A 24506-nucleotide genomic window follows, 5' to 3' on the forward strand; every position below is an offset into this window, starting at 1 on the left:
CTTTTATTTTCTTTCATTAATGTTGAGTGAGTACGTTTTACAATTTTGCATATTTGTTTATAAAGCTTCTGAAGAATATCAAAAAAGCTTAAACCTGGATTTGTGCCGAAACAGTATGTTTAGCTTGTAAGCTTTCTTTGTTGCCAGAGAACAAAGGAAATGACTATTATTATTATAGGAAAGAAAGATTTTAAAGATGAGTCTAATCCAACGATTACAACAGTCACTTTCATGACAAATTTTGATTCAAAATGGGTAAAGAACGTCAACATTAAGCTCGCAAGAGAGTTTAAAGGAAGAGGAGAGAGCCATGAGTCAAATAAAACATTTTTATGGGCATCTTAATTGCAGTACTAGCCTTTTTCCCAGTAAGCAGATGATCTCAGAACGTAACCTCAATGAATCTAACTAGTCTTATTGTTTTGTTTTTTTAATCTATATTGCACAATATGACTGGATTGTGGGCATATGATGTATATTCATTTATAATGATTCCTGTATTATCATACCCAGGCCAACTCTAATTTTGACATACCGTACATGAAGATGTGATTCGAAACAAAATAAGCTTTTGTATTTTACTTGACTATACAGTAGTACCTCACCTTATGAGCTTAATTTGTTCTGTGACGGAGCTCTTAACTCAAAACCCTTGTATCTTAACTCAATGTCACATATTGATTTTTTTTTTTTTTTATGAATTTATTGGTGCTTGGCCCCGACAAAACATCACAACTTTAAAATGTAACATACCTTTTTAAAAAGAAAAACAAACATTGCGTTAAGAAGTGTTGTTTAAAAACAATACAATAGAATGTATTACAAACAACTACAGTAGTCTCATAAGGTAATGTAATAATAATGTGCAGCACTTACCATGGAGAGTAAACTTACTACGGTATCACCTTACAGCCGTAAAACACACCATCAGCAACTTTTCTATGTTTTCATGGATAAATGTCCATTGTTTGGATATTATTTTAACGTCCATGGCAGTCGTTATCGACTATCAGTAATACGCTCCAATTTTTTGATGATTTATTTCCTTAATGCAATGAATATCATCTACTTCCTACTCTCAGCACTGTCCTTCACACTCACTTTCTTCAATCCCATGCTAAGAAAAACTAAGTTATTTCCTTCTCTAACTATAAGTTAACGCCAGCAAGTATGATCTGGGGCCTTACTCACCCCAGATGTTTTGGGCGGATCTTATGGGGTTCACTGTGACATTTGCTATTCCAACTAATGTCGGGGATGCTTGTAACTCAAGTTTTTGCTCGTAACTTAAAGCATAACACTTATCCAAGCGACAGCTCTCATCTCGAAACACTCTTCAGTTGCGGCACTCCTAAATTGAGGTACCACTGTAACGTGAAAACATATGCATATGTCTCTGGAAAAACAATGGAACATACACTAGAAAAGAAAGATATTAATCGATGACATGTGATATGTTGTCCCTCTTAACATTCACAATCTTGAATTTTATTATCTCATACCTATAACTTTACCACCCACGACCACGTTTATTGGTAGAGGGGGCAACATAGACAATAGTAATACATTAAAACGTGCACAGACATAACTCTCTGATGTTTATGGAAAAACACCAGCCAAGGTATAAACGAGTGACCCCTGTATGTCACTTTCATGTTGCACATGCACAAAAACACACTCACTCACACACACACACACACAGGCACATACACGATAGTTTGTACACTAAACAAAGAGGAGGAGCAGGTGCTACAAATTCAGGTAAAACTGAAAACAGGGACTTTTTCTCGGCTGCACCCCAGCAACATCCACACACACGTTTTGCACACCTATACTCATCACTTCAGGTAAGTTCATCTACAGGAGAGCAATGCATGATGGGATTCAGAGTCAAATTAAATTTGTGTTTTGTAAATGTCTTATGATTCCTGTTATGTTATTTGAAATGTTTCAACTAAAATACTTGTTACAGAGTTTCAACAGACAGTTTACAAAAAAATTGACTCTTGAATGATTAATTGTTGACAAACGTTTTAAAACAATGCAAACTTTTATGGTTTTGGACGGACGCGTGCGTAGGTGAGACTTTAAAGTCAAACGGCAGCGTGACCTTTGCTAATGTCATGCTAGCTGATAAGCTCAGTGACCTTCTAACAAAGGTCAAGGGGGTTAATAAACAAAAAAAAACAACAAAGGGTCCAAGATAAGATTTTTGTTGCCATCCTTATTTCAGCTTCAGGTTGTGCGAAACTGTGTTTTTATTATTTGTTGTACAAAAACATTACTTGCGCTTACTTGCACTTACAGAATGTTTGGGAGTAGATACGTAATAGCATAATACAAAAAAGAAAAAAATTATAATTACTTTTTCTTGAGCAAGTTATTAAAAGACAATTGTTTACATGTGCTTCAAAAACTTAAATCTAAATGCCTAATATCAAGGTTAAAAATACAGATTTCTGAGCAAAAAAATTTTTAAAAAGCATTTGTCAATTTTCTTTTTAGTTATGTATGTTAAAATGTGATATATCCTTTTTTTTTAATTAGCAAAAAGAAAAAAAAAATACCAAACAGTATTTTATGTGTTTTACTTGCAATGTATCTCACATTGTAGTTACTTAAGTAAAATAGTCCTACTTATTAATAAAAAAATATCATAGATATTTTATACTTTGATTTGAGGCATTTCTTTTTGCTTGAAGTTTCCAGTGTCTGAGTACAAATATGTCAAGAAAACTGAATGTTTGCTGAATTTGAATGCAAAAGTTTTAAGTATTTTTTTTTTCAAGGGCAATTGTAGTATTTTTTTTAAACATTACGACACGACACTGCTTGTACTAAAGTTTTGAGGGTTTTTTTTTTCTTTTGTTGACTGGAAACTTCGCGCCTGCTGTTTATTCTCCAAACACCCAAAATGCATCCCTGCTGACGGGACTCTGACCTCTCACACCACAAGGACATTCCTCCTGAGGAGAAAGAGATGTGTGTGTGTGCGTGTGTGTGTGTGTGTGTGCGTGTGTGTGTGTGTGTGTGTGTGTGTGTGTGTGTGTGTGTGTGTGTGTGTGTGTGTGTGTGTGTGTGTGTGTGTGTGTGTGTGTGTGTGTGTGTGTGTGTGTGTGTGTGTGTGTGTGTGTGTGTGTGTGTGTGTGTGTGTGTGTGTGTGTGAGTGAGGAAGTCATGAGAACCAAATCGCTTCTGCTATTCAATTTCACATTCGAATGTTTTCTTTCCTCTCACTTTGTGTGTCTCAGCCGTGTTGAAGATGGGAAATCTCACTCTTGTGGCCGTCATAGCAGGTAACTACAAGTGGAAGACACCTCCTAAAAATGCCATGTAGAACACATTAAACACATTAAAAAAGTTGCAAAGCCCAGATAACTGATGGCTGTAAACAATGTCCACAGTTAAGAACTTCTCTGTCTTCTTTTCTTTCAGTTCTCTTCACTCTTTTCACTGAAACCGAAGCAAGTAAGGTCAAAACTCTACCTTTGTTTTTATCTCTGAGGCTGTTTTTGTGTGGTTTGTGGAGAAACTTAAATGTGCTGTTTGCAGCAAATAGGTGGCTGCATAGAATGTGCTCTGGTGTTCTCTTTACTTATTGTTTTTTTCCACTTTATTTATGTGAAACCATTTTTATATTTTTTTTAATCAATCTTGAATTTATTTTCCAGCATGTTTTGTACTAAAACTAATTCATGGGGAACATGTTGAATGATTGTTTTGTTTTTTTAGAATATAACAATTTAAACATCATTAAAACATAATTGTTACTCTTCTCAACTCTACGTCGACCAGGATCCAATTCCAGTAGCAATTCTGGCAAATAAGCTGCCTGTATTTTAACAACAAATCTACTGACTTTTTTACAGTGTATAAACACCTCTGCCCTTTATTTGTTACATTTGTTCTCTTAAACCACAATTGGAAACATTTTGTACCTGTATGCTAGGCGGTGGCATTCCTATATTTTTGGGTTTAAAACACCACCTACAGCTAGCCTATGTTTCCAATGGTGGTTTGAGAGAACAGATTTAAAAATAAAAAAAAGTGTCACTATTAAGGAGTTAGAGGGGAACAGCACTTTTTTTTGTTATTGTGCCTATCAGTCACAATCCTTATGTAAAACAACAACAAATCTGTTTTTCCTTTTTTATTGATTTCTAAATTGTAACTAAATGCGATCAGAAGTCAGCTGACAAAGCCCTTTAAAAAACATCCCAACACCTCCATTAAGGTTTTATATACATGCTGTAAATATACATGTAATGTAGTAACGGGCACATTTATAATAACATTTAATATCTACATATTTTGCTCATTTTAAGCAAACGCGGCGCATTAATATAAAAAACGCATCACAACGTTCACTTTGTTTCCCCAACAACATCACTGATTATCACTCACTGCAGACTTCATGAGAGCCAACAACATAATAAAACATAACTTACTGCACAATGTCTGCTGTCATTAGGATGCAGACTGATAGAATCGTAAATGGAGTATTGTTGGCGCTTTTTGGATAGTTTTTAATTGGGTTTTATTGGTGGAATAAAGGACCTCTCATTGACGCCACTGTAAGCAGACTTTTATTTACGAGTTAGAATGCTTTAAAAAGAATACATCCGTCGTCATGTCTTTCATAATGATTGTGAACGACAGATAAAATTCCCAAAAAAGTGGAGTTCCCCTTCAAGCTTTGTAGAAAATTGTTTTTTGGTCTGAATAAGATATACTGTATCATAGTTGTCAATCAGGGTTGTCTCACACAAATACGCTTCTTGGGCGTAAATTATATTCCAGGGCGAAAAAATAGATGCTGGTTCCTTATACCCCAGCAGGCACAAGACATTGAAACAACATTGAGAACTTCTTGGATTAGGTCCTTAGGTTGAGCAACTCAAAACTAACGTTGGAACAACATGCTTTTTGACAATATTTAAACAATGTTGGATTTTGACCTTGATTTGACAATTGAATTTTGGTCATTCTCCAACCAATATATTACAACACAAATACGTTGAAACAACAAGCTTTTTGACAACGTTTATCCAATGTCAGGTTGTGACGTAGATTTGACCTTTTAAATGTTGTAATTTCACAACCAACAACGTGGATCCAACATTAGACATCAACGTTGTCTCAATTTACAAATACAAATATTTTGCAACGCTATTTCAAAGTCAATTTTAAAGGATATATATGTATAATCAACATTGTATCAATGTCTTGTGCCTGCTGTGACGCAGAGCACACACACTGTGCATAGGGCCGCATTTGTGTGAAGAAGCGCATGTAAAATGTCAAATAATGTATGATAGAGTGCTCTGTATAAAATGTGAAACATATTTCTAGTCTCTTCCTGCTATGTCATTGATAAGAATATAATGGAAATTTAGCCAGGGGTTTCTATATTACAGTTTAACTGGTTAGTGAAATTGTGCACTTTACCAAACACTGCTTTTTGTAACATAACATTATAACCACACTTTACATGGTTGGACCAGGATATACAGGATATTCACTTTTTCCAAATTTTGTTATGTTACAGCTTAATTCCAAAATGGATTTAAGTTAATTTTGGTCCTCAAAATTCGACAGCCAATATCCCATAATGACAATGTGAAAAGTTTTTTTTTTTGTCAATTTGAAAATGTATTAAAATAAAAATGAAAATAAATCACATGTACATAAGTATTCACAGAACTTTGCTAATTTTTTGTTGATGCACCTTATAGCCTCAAATCTTTTTGAATACGATGCCTCTAGCTTGGCCCAGCAATCGTTGGACAGTTTCGCCCATTCCTCTTTGCCTTTTCCTCTGCAGCACCTCTCAAGCTCCATCAGGTTGGATGGCAAGCATAGGTTTTCATCCAGGATGTCTCTGTACATTGCTGCATTCATCTTTCCCTCTATCCTCACTAATCTCCCAGTTCTTGCCACTAAAAAACATCCCCACAGCATGATGCTACCACCACCATGCTTCACTGTTGGGATGGTATTGGTCTGGTGATGAGTGGTGCCTGGTTTCCTCCAGACATGATGCCTGGCATGCAGGCCAAAGAGTTTAATGTTTGTCTCGTCAGACCAGAAAATTTTGTTTCTCTTGGTCTGAGAGTTTTTTAGGTGTATTTTGGAAAACGTTTTACTAAGGAATGGCTTCCGTCTGGCCACTCTATCATACAGGCCTGATTGGTGGATTGCTGCAGAGGTGTTTGTCCTTCTGTAAGGTTCTCCTCTCTCTGCAGAGGAATGCTGTAGCTCTGACAGAGTGACCATCTGGTTCTTGGTCACCTCCCTGACTAGACTAAGATGAATGCAGCAAAATACAGAGACATCCTGGATAAAAAACAACTTCCCATCCAAAGAGGAATGGGCGGAACTGCCCAAAGATTGGTGTGTCAAGCTTGTGGCATTGTTTTAAAAAAAAAACCAAGGCTGCAATTGCTGCCAAAAGCGCATCAACATAGTATTAAGCAAAGGCTGTGAATACTTATGTACATGTGATTTTTTTGTTTGTTTCGTATTATTAATAAATATGCAACATTTAAACAAATATGTCACATTGTCGTTATGGGGTTGTGTCTGTAGAATTTTAGGGACACAAATGAATGTGTTCCATTTAGGAAAAAGACTGTGACATAACAAAATTTAGAAAAGTTAAGCACTGTAAATACTTTCCGGATGCACTTTACGCTTGCAGCTCATTGAAATACGAAGGACCTGCAGGCAACTGCCGCAAACAGCAACTTTAACTGATTGACCACATTACCATAGAATAATATTAAAAATAAATGGCCTTTGTATATTTAGAGGCCAACATGAGTCTGATTGTTACATTTGTGTTGTGACTGATGTTTTTTCTATATTGCAGGTGCATTTGTTTATAGTAAGTACACCATTTTTGATTGTCACAGTTACAAAGCATGCACATACGAGTATTTCATCATGCTGTAGGAGGAAGCATGCCTATGTTACTGCATACAGTACAACACAAGGTAGAAGATACAGTAGAACCAGAGAATGTTTACTGTATTGTATTAATAGATGACCCTTGAATGTTAATACAGAAATACATGGATTTGTTTTGTAGGAGATATCAATGTTTTCTTTAACCTGTGAAATTGTTTTCTGGCAGACTATGAAAGGCTTCGAATCGTAGGACTGGTCTGTTCAGGCCTTTTGTTTATCGGAGGACTCTGTGTCTTACTGCGTAAGTGTCACATCCAAACATTAAATTAGTTAAGTTGTCAATAAGAAGAGCTTAAAGTTTGCGTGTACTAAAACATGTGCCAACTTGATAGCACATGCAAAGCTGATCTACTAAACTTGTGAGGATTGTGTCGCTAAGTACTAAACCCAAAACCAGTGAAGTTGGCACATTGTGTAAATCGTAAATAAAAACAGAATACAATGATTTGCAAATCCTTTTCAACTAATATTCAATTGAATACACTGCAAAGACAAGATACTTAATGTTCGAACTAAGAAACATATTTTTTTTGCAAATAATCATTAACTTAGAATTTAATGGCTGCAACACATTACAAAAAAGTTGGCACAGGGGCATTTTTACTACTGTGTTACATGGCCTTTCCTTTTAACACTCAGTAAACGTTTGGGAACTGAGGAGACCAATTTTTGAAGCTTTTCAGGTGGAATTCTTTCCCTTTCTTGCTTGATGTAAAGCTTAAGTTCCACGCTTCATAATGCGCCACACATTTTCAATGGGAGACAGGTCTGGACTACAGGTTGGCCAGTATAGTACCCGCACTCTTTTACTACGAATCCACGCTGTTGTAACGCTTGGCTTGGCATTGTCTTGCTGAAATAAGCAGGGGCGTCCATGAAAAAAACGTTGCTTGGATGTCCATATGTTGCCTGTATGTACCTTTCAGCATTAATGGTGTCTTCACAGATGTGTAAGTTATGCATGCCTTGGGCGCTAATACACCCCCATACCATCACAGATGCTGGCTTTCTAACTTTGCGCCAGTCCGGATGGTTCTTTTCTTCTTTGTTTCGGAGTACATGGCGTCCACAATTTCCAAAACCAATTTGAGATGTGGACTCGTCCGACCACAGAACACTTTTCCATTTTGCACTAGTCCATCTTAAATGAGCTTGGGCCCAGCGAAGCCCGCAGCGTTTCTGGATGTTGTTGATAAATGGCTTTCGCTTTGCATAGTAGAGTTTTAACTTGCACTTACAGATGTAGCGACAAACTGTAGTTACTGACAGTGGTTTTCTGAAGTGTTCCTGAACCCATGTGGTGATATCCTTTACACGCTGATGTTGCTTTTTGATGCAGTACCGCCTGAGGGATTGAAAGTCACGGGCATTCAATGTTGGTTTTCAGCCTTGCCGCTTGCGTGCAGTGATTTCTCCAAATTCTCGGAACTTTTTGATGATATTATGGACCGTAGATGGTGAAATCCGTAAATTCCTTGCAATAGCTCATTGAGAAATGTTGTTCTTAAACTGTTCGACAATTTGCTAACGCATTTGTTCATAAAGTGGTGACCCTTGCCCCATCCTTGTTTGTGAATGACTGAGCATCTCATGGAAGCTGCTTTTATACCCAATCATGGCACCCACCTGGTCCCAATTAGCCTGTTCACCTGTGGGATGTTCCAAATAAGTGTTTGATGAGCATACCTCAACTTTATCAGTCTTTTTTGCCACTTGTGCCAGCTTTTTTGAAACATGTTGTAGGCATTAAATTCCAAATGAGCTAATATTTGAAAAAAAAACAAAGTTTACCAGTTCGAACGTTAAGTATCTTGTCTTTGCAGTGTATTCAATTGAATATAGGTTGAAAAGGATTTGCAAATAATTGTATTTTGTTTTTATTTACGATTTACACAACGTGCCAACTTCCCTGGTTTTGGGATTTGTAAGTAAAATAAAGACTGCAATCCATTTCTCATGTCTGTCTTAATGAATATGGAGAATATATGCTGATCATCACAACAACCACAATACTGGGAGTAGGAGATGCAACAATAATCATTCAGCACACGCAATGTGATTTATTTAGTGAGGCTGAAACTGCTCTGCAGGCGCTATTTTGTGTCTTTATTTAGTTGGTAAAGTAATTGCAAACTGGCAGTTACGGACACGGTTGTGAGAATGCAGGTGATTGTGCTGCAAATACAGATGGTGGACAGTGAATCTTGCATCCTACGTATATGTGTCAACATAATTAGACTGTCAAAAATAAAAACTATTGGACATATCGCCTCTTCAACAACATCATTTTGGACTTTTATAGCTGCTGGATGGCTTAAATGGCTGATTAAAACAAACTCAGCTGATGCGTTTTGGTGTCTGCTGGCGTTTTTTTTAATCAAATGCTGTTCTTTCTTTTTTTTTATAGAAAATGTATTATCATAATATATCTCCTATATGAAAAAAAAGATTATAATATGCATTTTATTGCGTTTGGATCATTCCAGGTGCATGAATGCGCTACTGTTGTGATGGTCCCTAGCCTCCTCGCAAAGCGTGTCAGCTAGCTAAAAATGGTTTCTGTTGTCCTAAAATAATAGTACTAATATGACATGCAATTTCATAGATTGCACAAGCTGTTTTGCGAGTGGTGTGTGGAGCGTAGTAGATCAGTCCCTCCAACTGAAGTGCTAGCTGGCAAATTTCACTACAAAATACACCCTTCCAGGTCTTTAGAAACAAATTGGTACCAAGTTTTGAGAAAACACATGTGGTGCATTCAAGTAACACATAAAAACGTTCCTGCATGAAATTAACATTTTAATCTTTGATCCAGCAAGCCAGAAATGACTCATTTGAGAAATTAGCAGATACATGTGATATAACCATTAATATAGACATTTATGCTAATAGCGTGTTGATTTTAAAAGTTTGGGTGTTTTAACAAAAAATACATTAAAAAATAATTTAGGTAAGAGGACTGTGCTGACACTGGGGCTTTTTCCACCAAAAGTTCAGGAATCTTCAGTTCCTGTAATCTTTACTCCCTTGAACTATAGGTTCCTGTAGAATCAGATAGTTTAAAATTAAGGATTTTTTGACACATCAATGCATCTTTGTGAAATTTATATCAGCATTGACACAATGTGAATATGTTCTCACAAGAACCAGATTACTTTTAATGTAATCGAGTTTCACCAAAGCTTTCTTTTCACAGACAACAAGTGCAGCCGGAAGCCCAAGTAAGAATTGTTTTTCTACTTTTTAACTCTCTCATCCAGTGAATATCTAAACAGCCCCCCAATTCCTTAACTGCCATTGTAATCCACACATTTATGGTTTACCTTAGGAAAGAAGATGACAGCAGTGAAATCTGATATGGAACCTGACAAACCAGTTTTCTTGTCGAAGAACAGCAGACAGGCAATGGGTGGAGATAAAGGGTGGGTGGGCGGTTTGGAGGAAGCCACGCCATCTTAGAGAAACCTGCACATATAAAAGAAATGGTAAAGAAGAAGTCCAGTTACTTATTTGTTTTCAATGTATATTCTTATAAAATCATCCATGATCCATGCCTTGTTCAACCATGGAAGTTATATATCTATATCTACAAAAGCCATATCCTATTAGTTACTCTATTATAAACACACAGTAGCTTGATGTTTGGTCATTATTGTTGCTCTATGTTTGTAGGGTAAAGTTAAATGTTACCTGTGGTTAAACATGTCAATCATACAAACATGTTCCAAAAACATTTGGTGCGTGATGTGGACTCAATTAAAACCTAGTTGGAAACAGTTGCATCATTTCAGTTCTCTATGTTTACAACACTTATGTCCTCCATTCACAGTATTTCCAGTGCATACATGTTGCATTAATTTACTATAATAAAACATTGCAGGCATCGATCATCATAACAACGACGAAGTATGTCTTAGTATAACCTCTACTGAAGTTAATCAACCTCCTAAACAAACTGTTGACATGTTCTTTCTTGATAAGCAAACACAAGAAGCGCCCCTCCTTCTCGAGATTCTTAACCCCTGACCCAGGACCAGCGTACACGCCCCTCGAACGTAACCTCTTGCGCTTGTCGCACAACTGAAACCGAGCTGGGATCAGTACGCTTTTTTCGCTTCCCCTTTCTAAAAAAGCCCTGCCAACCTGTAGAGCGTTTCAGTAAAGAAGGGTGTTGACGCACGGAGCAGTCGACAAGTCCCAGCTATTACTTGACATTGTCTTCGTTTTTTGGACTTCAGCTCGTCAAGGGTAAGTTTATCAAACGCATTAGTTTTAGTGTTTTAAGCGAGTTTATATCTCCTCCAGTTCATAAAATGTGCTAAAAAAAATGTCCATCTTTTTTTCTTTTTCTTTTTTACAAACTCAGCTATTCTTTTATGCTAGTTGTAAGCTAGCTCGTACTCACTAAACAGGTTTAAAACCTATTTTTAAATCACTACATTTTACACACAATTATGTCAACTTAATTTAAAAAATATTTGTATGTATATAAGTCATCATTTGTCCTTTGTATCTAGAAGCACACTGTTCGCACACTGAATACAATTCAATATGTAGGGGCAACTTGTAATACACATAATACGATAAATGAATCATCATAAGGATGTCGTTTGTGCCACACCAATTTTTAATGTGCTTTTTATTACATCTAACTGCTGTATCCGGCAATTGTGTGTGTGAAATTGCCACCTGATAAATGCAGTGCTGATAACATTTTGCTACTACTCTTTACGATAATGTAAATGGTCGTCATCAGTGGTTCTCAAACTGTTTTCGCCGAGTACCACCTTGGCTCTCTAAGTAGCACCATAATTACCACACTAAAATACAGTAGCACAGTAGACCTAAATAGTCAATAAAAACAAGGCAGAGGTTTTATTTAACAAGTATATTTAATATTTTTGACCGATACAGATAGCTTGACCAGTAACACTGTGTTTGAATATTTAATTGATTATTTGGCGTACCACTATAGGAAGCCCGCGTACCACTATCATAGTTTTGGAATCACTGGTCTATATTAATTTGCACTGACTAAAATGTCTGTTGTATAAATGGCATCGAGCGTTGCCAGATAGGGAATGACAAATTGTCGTACCAGAAGCTTAAAATTGTAGTATTTTGAATAAATATTGTTCATACCCAATTTGCCTTTGCTTTGGACCACCTGCTACAGGAAGAAATTACAATATTACCTGGTTATAATGCAGATTTACAACGCCCCATCCTGTTTGTGTTTGCTAATGGGTGAGGGCCGACATCCGGGCAACTGAGCTACATACGGGTTCTTCGAGCCATAGCAACCAGACTGGCGTTGAAAACAAACCGTTGCCATTACTCTTTAACCTGTCGACCTACGCTGGTTAAACCCGTCATTCTGCCTCCAAAATGCAGAAAAACTGTGTTGTTTTTGGTTGTGCTAACCACAACTGGAAACAGGGAAAACAAAGGTTGTATTTTGTTCTGCCAAAGCGTGATAAAAGCCCACAGAGACGAGACAAATGGCTCGCAGCTTTACACTGGGAAAACGAGGACGGTTCTCACTGGAGTCCCCCAAAGTCCCGGGTCGTGTGTTCGGATCACTTCGTTTCTGGTAAATATAAGGAACAAAAATCCACCTTCTTAACCACAACTTGGCTATACGTCCGTGCTAATGTTGTACTTGTTGAATTTGTACCTTATAACGTTCGACAGCTGAAGTTGTTGTTGTACAAAAATAACATGCGGTATATACTATATAGTCTATAGCCTAGCTAGCTATTTTCGAAAACCGGACAACGAGAGGATACCAAAGGCAGCGTTAAGATGGACACCACCGGAAAAACGTAAGCCAGGGCGGCCAAAGAACACCTGGCGAAGAACAGTTGAAGGGGAGCTGAAAGAGATGAAGCTTACATGGGGCGAGGCACAGAGACGAGCACAGCAGCGAGATGAATGGCGTCGAGTCGTCGAAGCCTTATTTCCCATCCGGGAAGAAGAGGATTAAGTTAAGTAAGTAATATACTATATAGTCTATAGCCTAGCTAGCTATTTTCGAAAACCGGTTTCGTTATACACTAGCACTTGATCTTGTTGTTGATAACTTCCGCGTCTCTTTCTTAGTAGCGCGCAGGCTAAGCTAACTAGCAAGCTAAGCTAAGCCTGAGAAGCTTTAAAGTTCACTGAGACGAGTCTGACGCAAATAATACATTTTCGTTTTTTCACACGATATGCGAATAAGTAAAAATGCGTAAATGAAGGATTTAACGCCGACTTCCAAGCCACAACGCTCGTTAAATGCTTTTTCTGTCAATGCTGTGTTCGCTGTGAGCTGGTTTGTTTTCAACGAATTCCCGGTTGCTAGGGGATTGGTAGGCGGAAGTGACGTAGGTCCGCCCTCACCCATAGCCGTGGTTTGAAGCGGTCAAATTATCGTACATTATGGGTAGGGATGGGAATTGATACCATTTTTCCAGTTCTGCTTAACGATTCGGTTCTTTATCGGTTCTCTTGTTGATTCTTATTTTGTAAAAAAAATTACAAAAAGATGGATTAGCATCAATTTTGTTTAGTTTAGAGCTAACATGACATTACATGTTAGCTTAAGAAGAAAATAGCATAGAAAACTCTTGAGAATAAATAAATGGGTTATACTTGTATAGCGCTTTTCTACCTTCAAGGTTCTCAAAGCGCTTTGACAGTATTTCCACATTTACCCATTCACACACACATTCACACACTGATGGCGGGAGCTGTCATGCAAGGCGCTAACCAGCAGCCATCAGAGGCAAAGGGTGAAGTGTCTTGCCCAAGGACACAACGGACGTGACTAGGAAGGTAGAAGGTGGGGATTGAACCCCAGTAACCAGCAACACTCCTATTGCTGGCACAGCCACTCTACCAACTTCGCCACGCCGTTTGTTTGTTTGTTTGTTTGTTTCGAAAACAAACAAAAAAGTTCATAGAAGGGTAGTCAAAATAAGTTGATGCTTCAGTCAGTGAAGACATGTTCAATGAAAGAAAATGGGTATTTTAAATGAATGTACACAACGTTGTATACTAATGCACATACTTAAAACATACATACACCACTACTCTAAAACGATCTAATCTATAAACGGTAGAAACATTTTTTTAAAGCCTGCAGCTTCATTTTTTTTTGCTGATGCTCTCACTTCTCTCATCACACACACTACAACTCACACTTCCTCACTAGTGTGTCTTCTCATGTGCCTTTTCAACGTATGTGTTTGTACAAAACCTTTAGCACAAATTGAACAGGAAAAAGGTTTTTTGTCAGCGTGCGTTCTCATGTGTGCTTTCAAATTAAATAAAACATTTCTGTAGAATTTAACAAGATAAAACATATGTGTAACATTTTTAAAACTTTTAGGAATATTTGTCACCTGCCTAGAAAATATATCGTGCAACGGTTTGTTCAGATTTACGAGGTGAAACAATGACATAGGCTCATAACATGCAACACAAGATATTTCAAGCTTTCTTTTGATGTAATGTTGATGATTATGGCTTACATCTTATGAAAACCTTGAATTGAAAATCTCAGAAAATGTGGGGTTTTCAAAAACCGTAAATCATGATCATCAAAATGATAATAAACAAAGGCTTGACATATGCCACTTTGCATGTAATGACTTTATCTCACATAGTTTTACATTTGAAGTTGATTTGCTGACACGGATCGACTTTTACACAATATTCTTTATTTATGAGTTTCACTTGTATAATATAATGACTGAGTGAAAATGTGGTATGGAGGAAAACATGCAACTTTTCTCTGACTACAATTCACCTACCGAAGGAGCATCTACGTGGCAAATTGTTGAAAGCTTTTGACCACAAACCGAGTGGCACTCTTCCCTGTCGCGGTGAAGGCTAGCGGCAGATGAGGACTGGCGCCACTACTGCCCGTCTCTAAACCATTTAGAATATGTCTCCTCTTGCTCATCTGAATGAGATGGCATTCATTTCAATTTAACAGGTAATAGCGCTATCATTATAGGCGGCATTAGTACCTGTTGTATTTACGTCAGATGACTGCTGCCTGGTATGAGTTCAGCGCGGTTCAAAAATGCGACATTCCTTTATAGTGCTAGAATGCTTTATGTTCAAATATTTTAGTATTTTGCTCCTATGTCTAACCTGACTCTCGCCAGATCCTTGTAGTTCACTGAGCTCCACACAAGGATCTGGGCTCGAGGGCATTGCAAACTCCTTCAAGATAGCAAAAAATAATGAACCAATCAGGATCGCCGGGCGGGATTTCATATTTGTGACGTAGCGCCGAAGCGACTGTTTGATTCAAACAACAATGGCGGCACGCAGCAAGGAGTCGTGTGCTGACATTGATTCTGCTATTGCAACTGTTTTTCGAATCTATCGAATATTAATTATTTAAAAGATGAACAGAGAACTTTTCACTCTGTCATTATCCAATATGTCGGCTGTTCTGTTTTGGATTTCCCAGCGTTGCTCTCATCAGCGTCACGGGTTGATTTTGATGTGAGTGGTTAAAGTAGCACGTCATTCAAGATAACGGACAAGTGGTTTATCTAATCACATACAATGATTTTTTACAAGGCCCCGCCTTCTGAAATACATGTCCTATTGAGAAGTCCCAGATCCTTGTGTGGAGCTCAGCGAACTACAAAGATCTGGCGAGAGTCAAGTTACCTATGTCTTCCTTTTGATGAAATAGCAACCTTGTAATTATTACAAGTGGTGCTTTTTCCGCCCGTGCGTGCCATTTGGCGATCTGACGTCGCTCCGCACGTTGTGTAATGACGTCATCCCCACCTGAAAGAACCGTTAAGAGAACGCTAGACAAAATGGCAAGCGATTCCAAGGATTGATACATCGGGAACCGGTTCTGAACAAGAACCGGTTTTCGATTCCCATCCCTAATTATGGGATTTGGGGAATTATTGCTTTGAAATTATCGCAAACATACGATCATTATTGTAGATCTGGCAACACATGGATACTGATGCAGTGTATGCCATTTCGTGGTAGAGCATTTGCCCATCACTATGGGTGAGTTCGCAATTGTAATTTTTGGTCCGTTTAAAATGGATTTGAGTCCATTTGCCCTGCTCACAGGGTTGTTCGGTGAAGTTCGCTTAACTGCGAGCATTTTTTGGTCTGCTGACAAATATATCTAAATGAACAAAGACACACTATAAGGACTTAATAAATAATAATTTTTGAAACAATCAAGTAGAATAGAATAATGTGCCGCAATTTCCTCAAGTACAATTAAGTGTAAACACAGTGACGTGAAGGCAGACATAAAAGGACAGCTCTAACCTTACACAATCAAATGTATATTACATGTTTCACTAAACACAGCTGTTGAACGTGATAAAGAAACAAGGAATTGGCGTTTTAATCCAACAATATTCCTCGTGTTGACTGTGAGAAAAGGATGACTGGTGCATGAAATCCCCTGAGAACTTGTGGTTGAAGAGAAAAATTAGTGTGAAAGCTGAGACATTACTCTCTATTGTCCCAGTATTGACAAATGACATTTCCTGTAAAACATTTCTCGCTTTTACTCTCATGACAGACAAAGTTGTCTTTCCTATCCAGCGAGACAGACTCGCTGTTCTCCTTTCCCTTTGCATGACCACAGACCTAAAAAAGAGAAAGAAAAGAAGGATGAAAGTGGTGGCTTCCTTGGAGAGAGGGACATTCAGAGGACGTTGTTTTTAGTGACCTGCACCTACTCCTCACCTTTCTTTGCATCCTTTTGGCGCCTCTCAAACGCACTAAATTTAGAAGCTTTATTGGAGGCCAATGATTTATTTTGAGGGATCCACCAATGACCTTCAAAGCAGATGCACTTTTCTACACAAAAGCTTTTATTTACAGCTTGTCAAAGCGAGCTAATCAGCCCAAAGCTTGCTGGTAGAGTGTTAGGGATGCATTTTAAAAAAGCATGATGAGATTGTAGCTATAATGTAACAGTTTTAAGTCGTAATATTCCAAGAGCAGTCACAAATGTTGAGGAAAAAGTAATTTTCGGGGGGAAAAATTATAAGAATAAAGACATAATATTGTGATTAAAAACATATACCTGCAATAAGATAAGGACTGTTGAGGTTCTTGACAAGTTGTATGCTTTACAGACAAACAAAGAAATAATCAGTGTTTTGTAGTCTGAGTATTTCAAGGGAACTGTGCCAACATTTGTACTGAACTACATGACTATATATGTCCCTTTTGTCTGGTTTGTTGCATCATTTAAGAAAAAGTGTTTTTACTTGTACTTTATTAAACGATTACAGTTTCTAATAAGATTAATCACTGTGTGGACGTGGTTAAATTTTGATTAATAATGTTTAAATACCATACATTTTTTAAGTCTGTATTAATTGTAGTTCATTTTACATGAACAAAGCAACTCAGAAAAAGGGAATATATATATATATATATATATATATATATATATATATATATATATATATATATATATATATATATATATATATATATATATATATATATATATATATATACACTACCGTTCAAAAGTTTGGGGTCACATTGAAATGTCCTTATTTTCAATGAAGATAACTTTAAACTACCGTATTTCCTTGAATTGGCGCAGGGAATATAGTATTCGCACGTCTAGAATTACTGCCGGGTCAAACTCGTTTCTCAAAATAATTAACGCATGCTTGGCCTTATCGCCGGTTTATTATTGAAGCTGGATCAAATTCGTTTCGCAAAATATTAATTTTATTATCGCATGTCTATAATTTTCGCCGGGTCAAACTCGTTTCGCAAAATATTTAGCATATGGCTAGAACTTCCACCGGGTCAAATTCGTTACGTCACGAGTGACGCATCTGTCCTCCTTTTCAAAATGGAGGAAGCTGATTTCAGTAGTTTACAATCGCACAAAGGAAAAAAGATAAAGAGCTTTTCAGTAGGATTTAAGGTTCAAGCTATTGAATACCGGTACAGTATGCTAAAGAGAACAGTAAGCAGCTATGTTTTATTAATATACCGTAGCTGCGTGTGTGAAATACTGTATAAGTCATTAAATCACTCCCGCCTCCTGGTGGTAGAGGGCGCTGCCGCGCTAGTGATCCTTCTTGCGACTTCCTGTACTGCAGAAGAAGTGAACACACGCAGCAAGAGATTTATTTTTTCCCTCTGCCTGAACTTCTAACATGGAGGATCACATACAGGTATCTAAAATAAAACAGTTTTCTAAACTGGACTTTCAATCGAAGCAGGAGGTAATAATTAAAGGAATATCTCCATCGAAACAGAGACTTTTAAAACTGAAGAAAGAAAACAAGGAAGACTTCTATAAACAAGTTATCGATGCTTTTGGTCAGAAGGAGCTGCAAATGGACTCCATTTATAAGTACAGGTAAGACCATAATAACGTTTTTGTTAATTAAATGTGCTTTTCATGATGGTATGCTTACATCACACTCAAAGCGCACGCCTAAATTTTATGGATTCCTTTTGGTAAACGCCGGAGTGAGAAGAGGTTTTAAAATAATTACCGCATGCACGGCCATCCCGCCGGTTTCCGGTAAACGCAGGTGTGACAGGAGGTTTTAAATTAATTAACGCCCCTGCGGCTATTCAAGGAAATACGGTAGTCTTAACTTTAAAGAAATACACTCTATACATTGCTAATGTGGTAAATGACTATTCTAGCTGCAAATGTCTGGTTTTTGGTGCAATATCTACATAGGTGTATAGAGGCCCATTTCCAGCAACTATCACTCCAGTGTTCTAATGGTACAATGTGTTTGCTCATTGGCTCAGAAGGCTAATTGATGATTAGAAAACCCTTGTGCAATCATGTTCACACATCTGAAAACAGTTTAGCTCGTTACAGAAGCTACAAAACTGACCTTCCTTTGAGCAGATTGAGTTTCTGGAGCATCACATTTGTGGGGTCAATTAAACGCTCAAAATGGCCAGAAAAAGAGAACTCTCATCTAAAACTCGACAGTCTATTCTTGTTCTTAGAAATGAAGGCTATTCCACAAAATTGTTTGGGTGACCCCAAACTTTTGAACGGTAGTGTATATATATATATATATATATATATATATATATATATATATATATATATATATATATATATATATATATATATATATATATATATATATATATATATATATATATATATATATATATATATATATATATATATATATATATATATATATATATATATATAATGTTCCATTCCATATGTATATATGCACCTGGGTGGATAAACATTTTTGCTAGACAATATATTCTTCCACAAATTATTGTCAGCATGATTTTGAGACCAATTTAAGCACTAATGTAAACATAATATGGCATAATGATAATATTGCACTAGCTCTTTCAAGCACAATAATTTATTATTTAGTTAGTATTTTTTACCATTGCAATTGGAAGGCCATGAACTTGTGATTATCCTACATAAGTAAACAATAAAAATAAAGTAGATTCTCAAAAATTGCACTTTAATAAATAATTAACATCTTGAGGTGAACTTTTTTTTGTCAATTGAAAAAACTGGATCGGGTGGGTTTTTTTGTTTGTTTGTGTTTGTTTTTGCCCTGTCTGCCACCGTAAATCTGGCACACTGGTTTGTTTGTTTGTGTTAATTGGCTAATCTTGCTAATTACCACAATGTGACATTGCTTTGCAATATTTTTTTTGTCTTATTTTTTTTTAACTTGTGGTGCTTCCCATTAGCGAGGCTCCCTCACTCACTGTCAGAAGTTAGAAGTCCTGCCTCCACTCACAGCGACAAAAATTGTAGATGACTGACAAGAGGGTATACTCCATTCATTTAATTCTTCTATTGAACAAACCCACTCAGGTTCTGAGAGCGATGCACAGAGTGAACCCTCTTGCACCCTGATTCGAAGCAAGTGACGAAGAGGACACAAACATAGCAATTTATCGATACTGGCAAAGTTATTGAGTTCATTTTCATTTATTGATAATTGACTTATTAATAATCGGCTCAGGCCTATATGAACTTAATGTATTTGTTCAAAACCCTTAACATCATGTGAATGTAAACAATAAACCTGTCTCTTTTTTAAACAAACATTTATCTACATTATTGTGGACCTGTTGCTGCTATTTGTTATAAATGTGGTATTTCAAGATGGAAGTGCTTTAGTAAAAAGACTTTATGTTGGTTTTGTACTCAAATTTCCCAGTCAGAGGGCTTTACAAACCATTTAGCATCCTCCTTATTGACTTGTCTGTTTTTTCAGCCTGTCACTACCGGATCAACTGCTCATTTGCGGTAACACTGTTTGGACAAAACTGCCTGAAATGCATTACCAAAGTCGTTCCAGAAATGTTGAGTAATTCAGCACTGCAGATTTATTGTGGTATGCCTTTTGACTTATAATGACTTCTTATAATTTTTGTAAATAGGCATCCCATATCGTAGATGTTTTTAACAGTGGGCCACTTGTTATGTCAGATTGACGGAACACTTACGTGGGCATCCTAGAACAGTACATGCTCTCTGCCTGCATGGCCCCTTCTCTGTGCTCTGCTCTTTTGTACTGAGACTGTCATGCTTTCTCATGTGATGTACTCCTGTCATGATCCTACATGAGAGTTTGGACTGCGTTTGTTATTTTCCTGTGTTTAGTGCAGGGGTCGGCAACCTTTACCACTCAAAGAGCCATTTTGACCAGTTTCACAAATTAAAGAAAACAATGGGAGCCACAAGACTCTTTTGAAATTTAAAATAAAATAAAACTGCATGCAAAGTTTTTTTTTGCTTTGTGCTATGTATAAACCAGGGGTCTCAGACACGCGGCCCACACCTTAATATGAATATTTAATGTTAGTGCGGCCCACAAGTTTTATACGAATGGCGCTTGACAGCGTCATACTTGCCAACCCTCCCGATTTTTCCGGGAGACTCCCGAATTTCAGGGCAACTATTCTCTCGAATGTCTGCTGATTTTTACCCAAACAACATTAACAAGGGCGTGTCGTGATGGCACAGCATGTAACGCACACTACGACCTGTACATACAGCGTGCCAGCCCAGCCACATGCCGTATGCAACTTCTGCTTGCGCACGTAAGTGACAGCACGGCATACTTGCTCAACAGCCATACAGGTTACACTGACGGTGGCCGTATAAAACAACTTTAACACTCTTACTAATATGCGCCACACTGTGAACCCACACCAAACAAGAATGACAAACACATTTCGGGAGAACATCTGCAACGTAACTCAACATAAACACAACAGAACAAATACCCAGAATCCCATGCAGCCCTAACTCTTCCGGGCTACATTATACACCCTCGCTACCACCAAACCCCGCCCACCTCAACCGACGCACAGAGGGGTTGGGGGGTGTGTGATGTGTGGGGGGCGGGGTTTGGTGGGGGTTCACAGTGTAGCGCATATTAGTAAGAGTGTTAAAGTTGTTTTATACGCCACCGTCAGTGTAAACTATATGGCTGTTGACCAAGTATGCCTTGCTGTCACCTATGTGTACTGGCAGAAGCTGCATACAAGAAATGTGCCTGGGCTGGCACGATGTATATACGGGTTGTAGAGTGCGTTAAATGCTGTGCCATTACGGCACGCCCTTATTATTGTTGTTTGGGTGAAAACCGGAGAATATTTGCCCCGGGAGATTTCTGGGAGAGGCACTGAAATCCGGAAGTCTCCCGGGAGGGTCGACAAGTATGCAGCTGAGCCGCATCAGAGTGGTCAAAGACCCGCATGCGGCTCCGGAGCCGCGGGTTGCCGACCCCTGGTTTAGTGTCACCTATTGTCTTGGTGCTCAGTTTTGTTAGTATTTCCTAAGGATGCACGATAAAATCGGCGGCTGATCATTATCGACATATCGATAATTCCAATAATGAAAAATCATAATAATTAAGGCTTATTATCTTTGTGTTTGTCGTTAATCTTTGTTGTGGTTTACTGCCTGGCTTCTCAACCCCTCCCCTGCTCTATGGTATGGCTGCATATTTGTGATGTCATGATACTGCGCCTGTTGTGTTGAGAGAAAATCATGATAGTGCTGCAGTCGCTGGTAAGAAGAAGACATTTCACTCGCAGTTTAAAAATGCTTTTTCCCAGAATGACGAGCTTCAATACAACAAATCTGATTACTTTAATATTTAACATTGCAGAAATTTATGGAAGAAGTACAAAACTGCTTGTGTTGCTTGGCCCAGATGTGGCATTAATAGTGGCGACCGCAGCAAACATACAGTAAGGCCACAGGACTGAGAAGAAAGCATTTGATAAGAGGCAAACGTTTGAAAGAAAAGATCTTAAAGTAGAATGGAAAAACAAGTTGCCTCTATAGAGTTTTTTTTTAAAGTTTGCCAGTTCAATAGGTATGATCAAAATACAGTAGTAAAAATCTCACGGAGATCCCCAAGCCATTTTAAGAGATAATGAGCAAGCCAGTCATGTGAGACGTGACATAGAGGTGGGAACCACAGATCCCTTGCCCAGCAACAATGTTAATCATGTAGACTTTGTGAGAGCCAACAACTACGAAGCCACTAAAGGGACATGGGGGAATTTATTTCTTTCGATATGTATTTTATGCTCACGAGAAACTAGGGCTGGGCGATATATTGATATACGTGATGTATCGGGGGTTTGTCTCTGTGCGATATAGAAAATGACTATATAGTGATATTTGAGTATGCGTTCTCACGCAGTTGCTTTTAGCTGCTGGCATTACACTACAGGCTCTCCTCGCTCTTTCCTGTCTCTCCTTCTCACAGACAGCAAGCGCAGCTTCTACATACGTCACATACTGTCATGTCATACGTCACATACATATACGCCCTCGCGCAGCAAAGAGGTAGCAGCATGGCTAACGTTAGCTGTGATGCTAGCGGTAATACAAGAGAAAGAAGGTGCCAAGCTGGTAACAAATGAAGGAATAATTAATTCCCCCAAAAAACAGCAGGGGTCCATCGTCTGGCGGGGGTTTGGCTTCAAGTGGGAATATGTCGAACAGACAACCGTAATTTGTTAAGTGTGGGGCGAAAGCGTTGCTATAAAAAGTAGCATTACTGCTAATATGTAGCATCATTTGAAAAGTCACCTGCTAGAGAATGAGCAGTGCTTACTCCGCATGTCAACATCTCCGTTCGGTGCCACACGCCCACACCATCAAAATGCCGAGGCAAACATTTCCAGATCAACACCGTATGAAAAAAATAGTGATTTTTTTAGTTGATTTCCTTCTCTGCATGAACGTTTTATAGTGGCATATATTAATGCAGTATGAAGAAGAATGTTTTAATGTGGACACATAGAATCATCATACTGCTGTGATTATATGCATCAAGTGTTCATTCAAGGCTAAGGCAAAATATCGAGATATATATCGTGTATCGTGATATGGCCTTAAAATATCGCGATATTAAAAAAAGGCCATATCCACCAGCCCTTCGAGAAACTATCTCGTGCGCACGAGATCTCGTGCTCTTGCAAAAGTTTCTCGTGCGCTCGAGATAGTTTCTCGTATGCTCGAGATAGTTTCTCGTGTGCTCGAGATGTTTTCCCGTGAGCACATAAACATTCCTAAAAAAATATTTTGTCCATGTCCCTAGATGTTTCTTGTAATCACGGGAAAATATCTCGTGTGCACGAGAAACTATCTCGTGCTCACGCAAAAGTTTCTCATGCACACAAGATACATATCTAAAAAAAAAAATTCCTCAATGTCCCTTTAGGGCAGGGGTCTCAGACACGCGGCCAGCGGGCCAATTGCGGCCCGCGAGATGTTATTTTGCGGCCCCCACCTTAATATGAAAGTTTAATGTTAGTGCTGCCCGCGTGTTTTAAATGAATGGCGCTTGACAGCGTTGTGTGCGGAGCTGAAGGAATCTACCAATCACGGTGTGGTATATGGCTCTCGAGGGCTGAACATTGACGTCACTTGCGTGATGCAAGCAGAGAAACGTTTTGCCGCTTTTCCACTAGACCCGCATGCGCTCTTTCTCCCTCCCTCCCTCCGTTGCTCGCCCGACTACTCGCTCTCTCTCTCTCTCTCTCTGTCACTGTGTGTGTGTGTCTCTCTCTCGCTCCTTCCCCTGGCGCTGCTGTAAACAGTCCAGGCCGGGGAGACGAGCGGTCCGGTAGCTTCCGAAGCACTCTGCCGAAGGACCGAGCGACAATACAAAACTGTGGTGCACTGGACCCCAGTGCTGATACTCCGACAGAGTCGCTGGGCGAAACGGACGTGTAACACGTTAGTCGTGATGTTAGCCCGTTCGGGGCTAATTGTGCTACCGTAACTGTAAACTCCACGGCGAGACCCCCCCGCCCCCCTCCCGTTGGCTCCAGACAGAGACGATTTGTGTTATTTGGGTCCAAAATGGCTCTTTCAACGTTCTGGGTTGCCTACCCCTGCGTTAGTGGAAAAGCGGCAGATGAGTGAAAGCGACAGAAACGTTGCCATGGAGACGAGGGTTTTCTTACGTTCCTGGCTGCAGTCACACTGCGACACCTGACAATTTTTGAGAGAATTGCCTCCC

The 24506-nt window shown here is 38.5% G+C and overlaps 2 protein-coding genes across 2 annotated transcripts in view; both read left to right on the plus strand.

Moving 5' to 3' along the window:
• Window positions 1-3251: 3251 nt before the first annotated feature.
• fxyd11 (FXYD domain containing ion transport regulator 11) lies at window positions 3252-10822 on the plus strand. The gene is made up of 6 exons (XM_062063531.1): window positions 3252-3296; window positions 3436-3468; window positions 6872-6886; window positions 7136-7210; window positions 10166-10190; window positions 10298-10822. Exons 1-6 carry the CDS (start codon window positions 3263-3265, stop codon window positions 10323-10325), a joined length of 210 nt encoding a protein of 69 aa, XP_061919515.1. The 5' UTR covers window positions 3252-3262; the 3' UTR covers window positions 10326-10822.
• Window positions 10823-11063: 241 nt separating this feature from the next.
• Window positions 11064-24506, plus strand: part of fxyd3 (FXYD domain containing ion transport regulator 3) — a 36802-nt gene continuing 23359 nt past the window's right edge. The window contains exon 1 of the mRNA XM_062063530.1: window positions 11064-11217. The gene's annotated coding sequence lies outside the window, so the exon portion shown is untranslated. The remainder of the gene's footprint in view (window positions 11218-24506) is intronic.

This window comes from Entelurus aequoreus, linkage group LG11 (assembly GCF_033978785.1).
Source record: "Entelurus aequoreus isolate RoL-2023_Sb linkage group LG11, RoL_Eaeq_v1.1, whole genome shotgun sequence".
NCBI lineage: Eukaryota > Metazoa > Chordata > Actinopteri > Syngnathiformes > Syngnathidae > Entelurus > Entelurus aequoreus.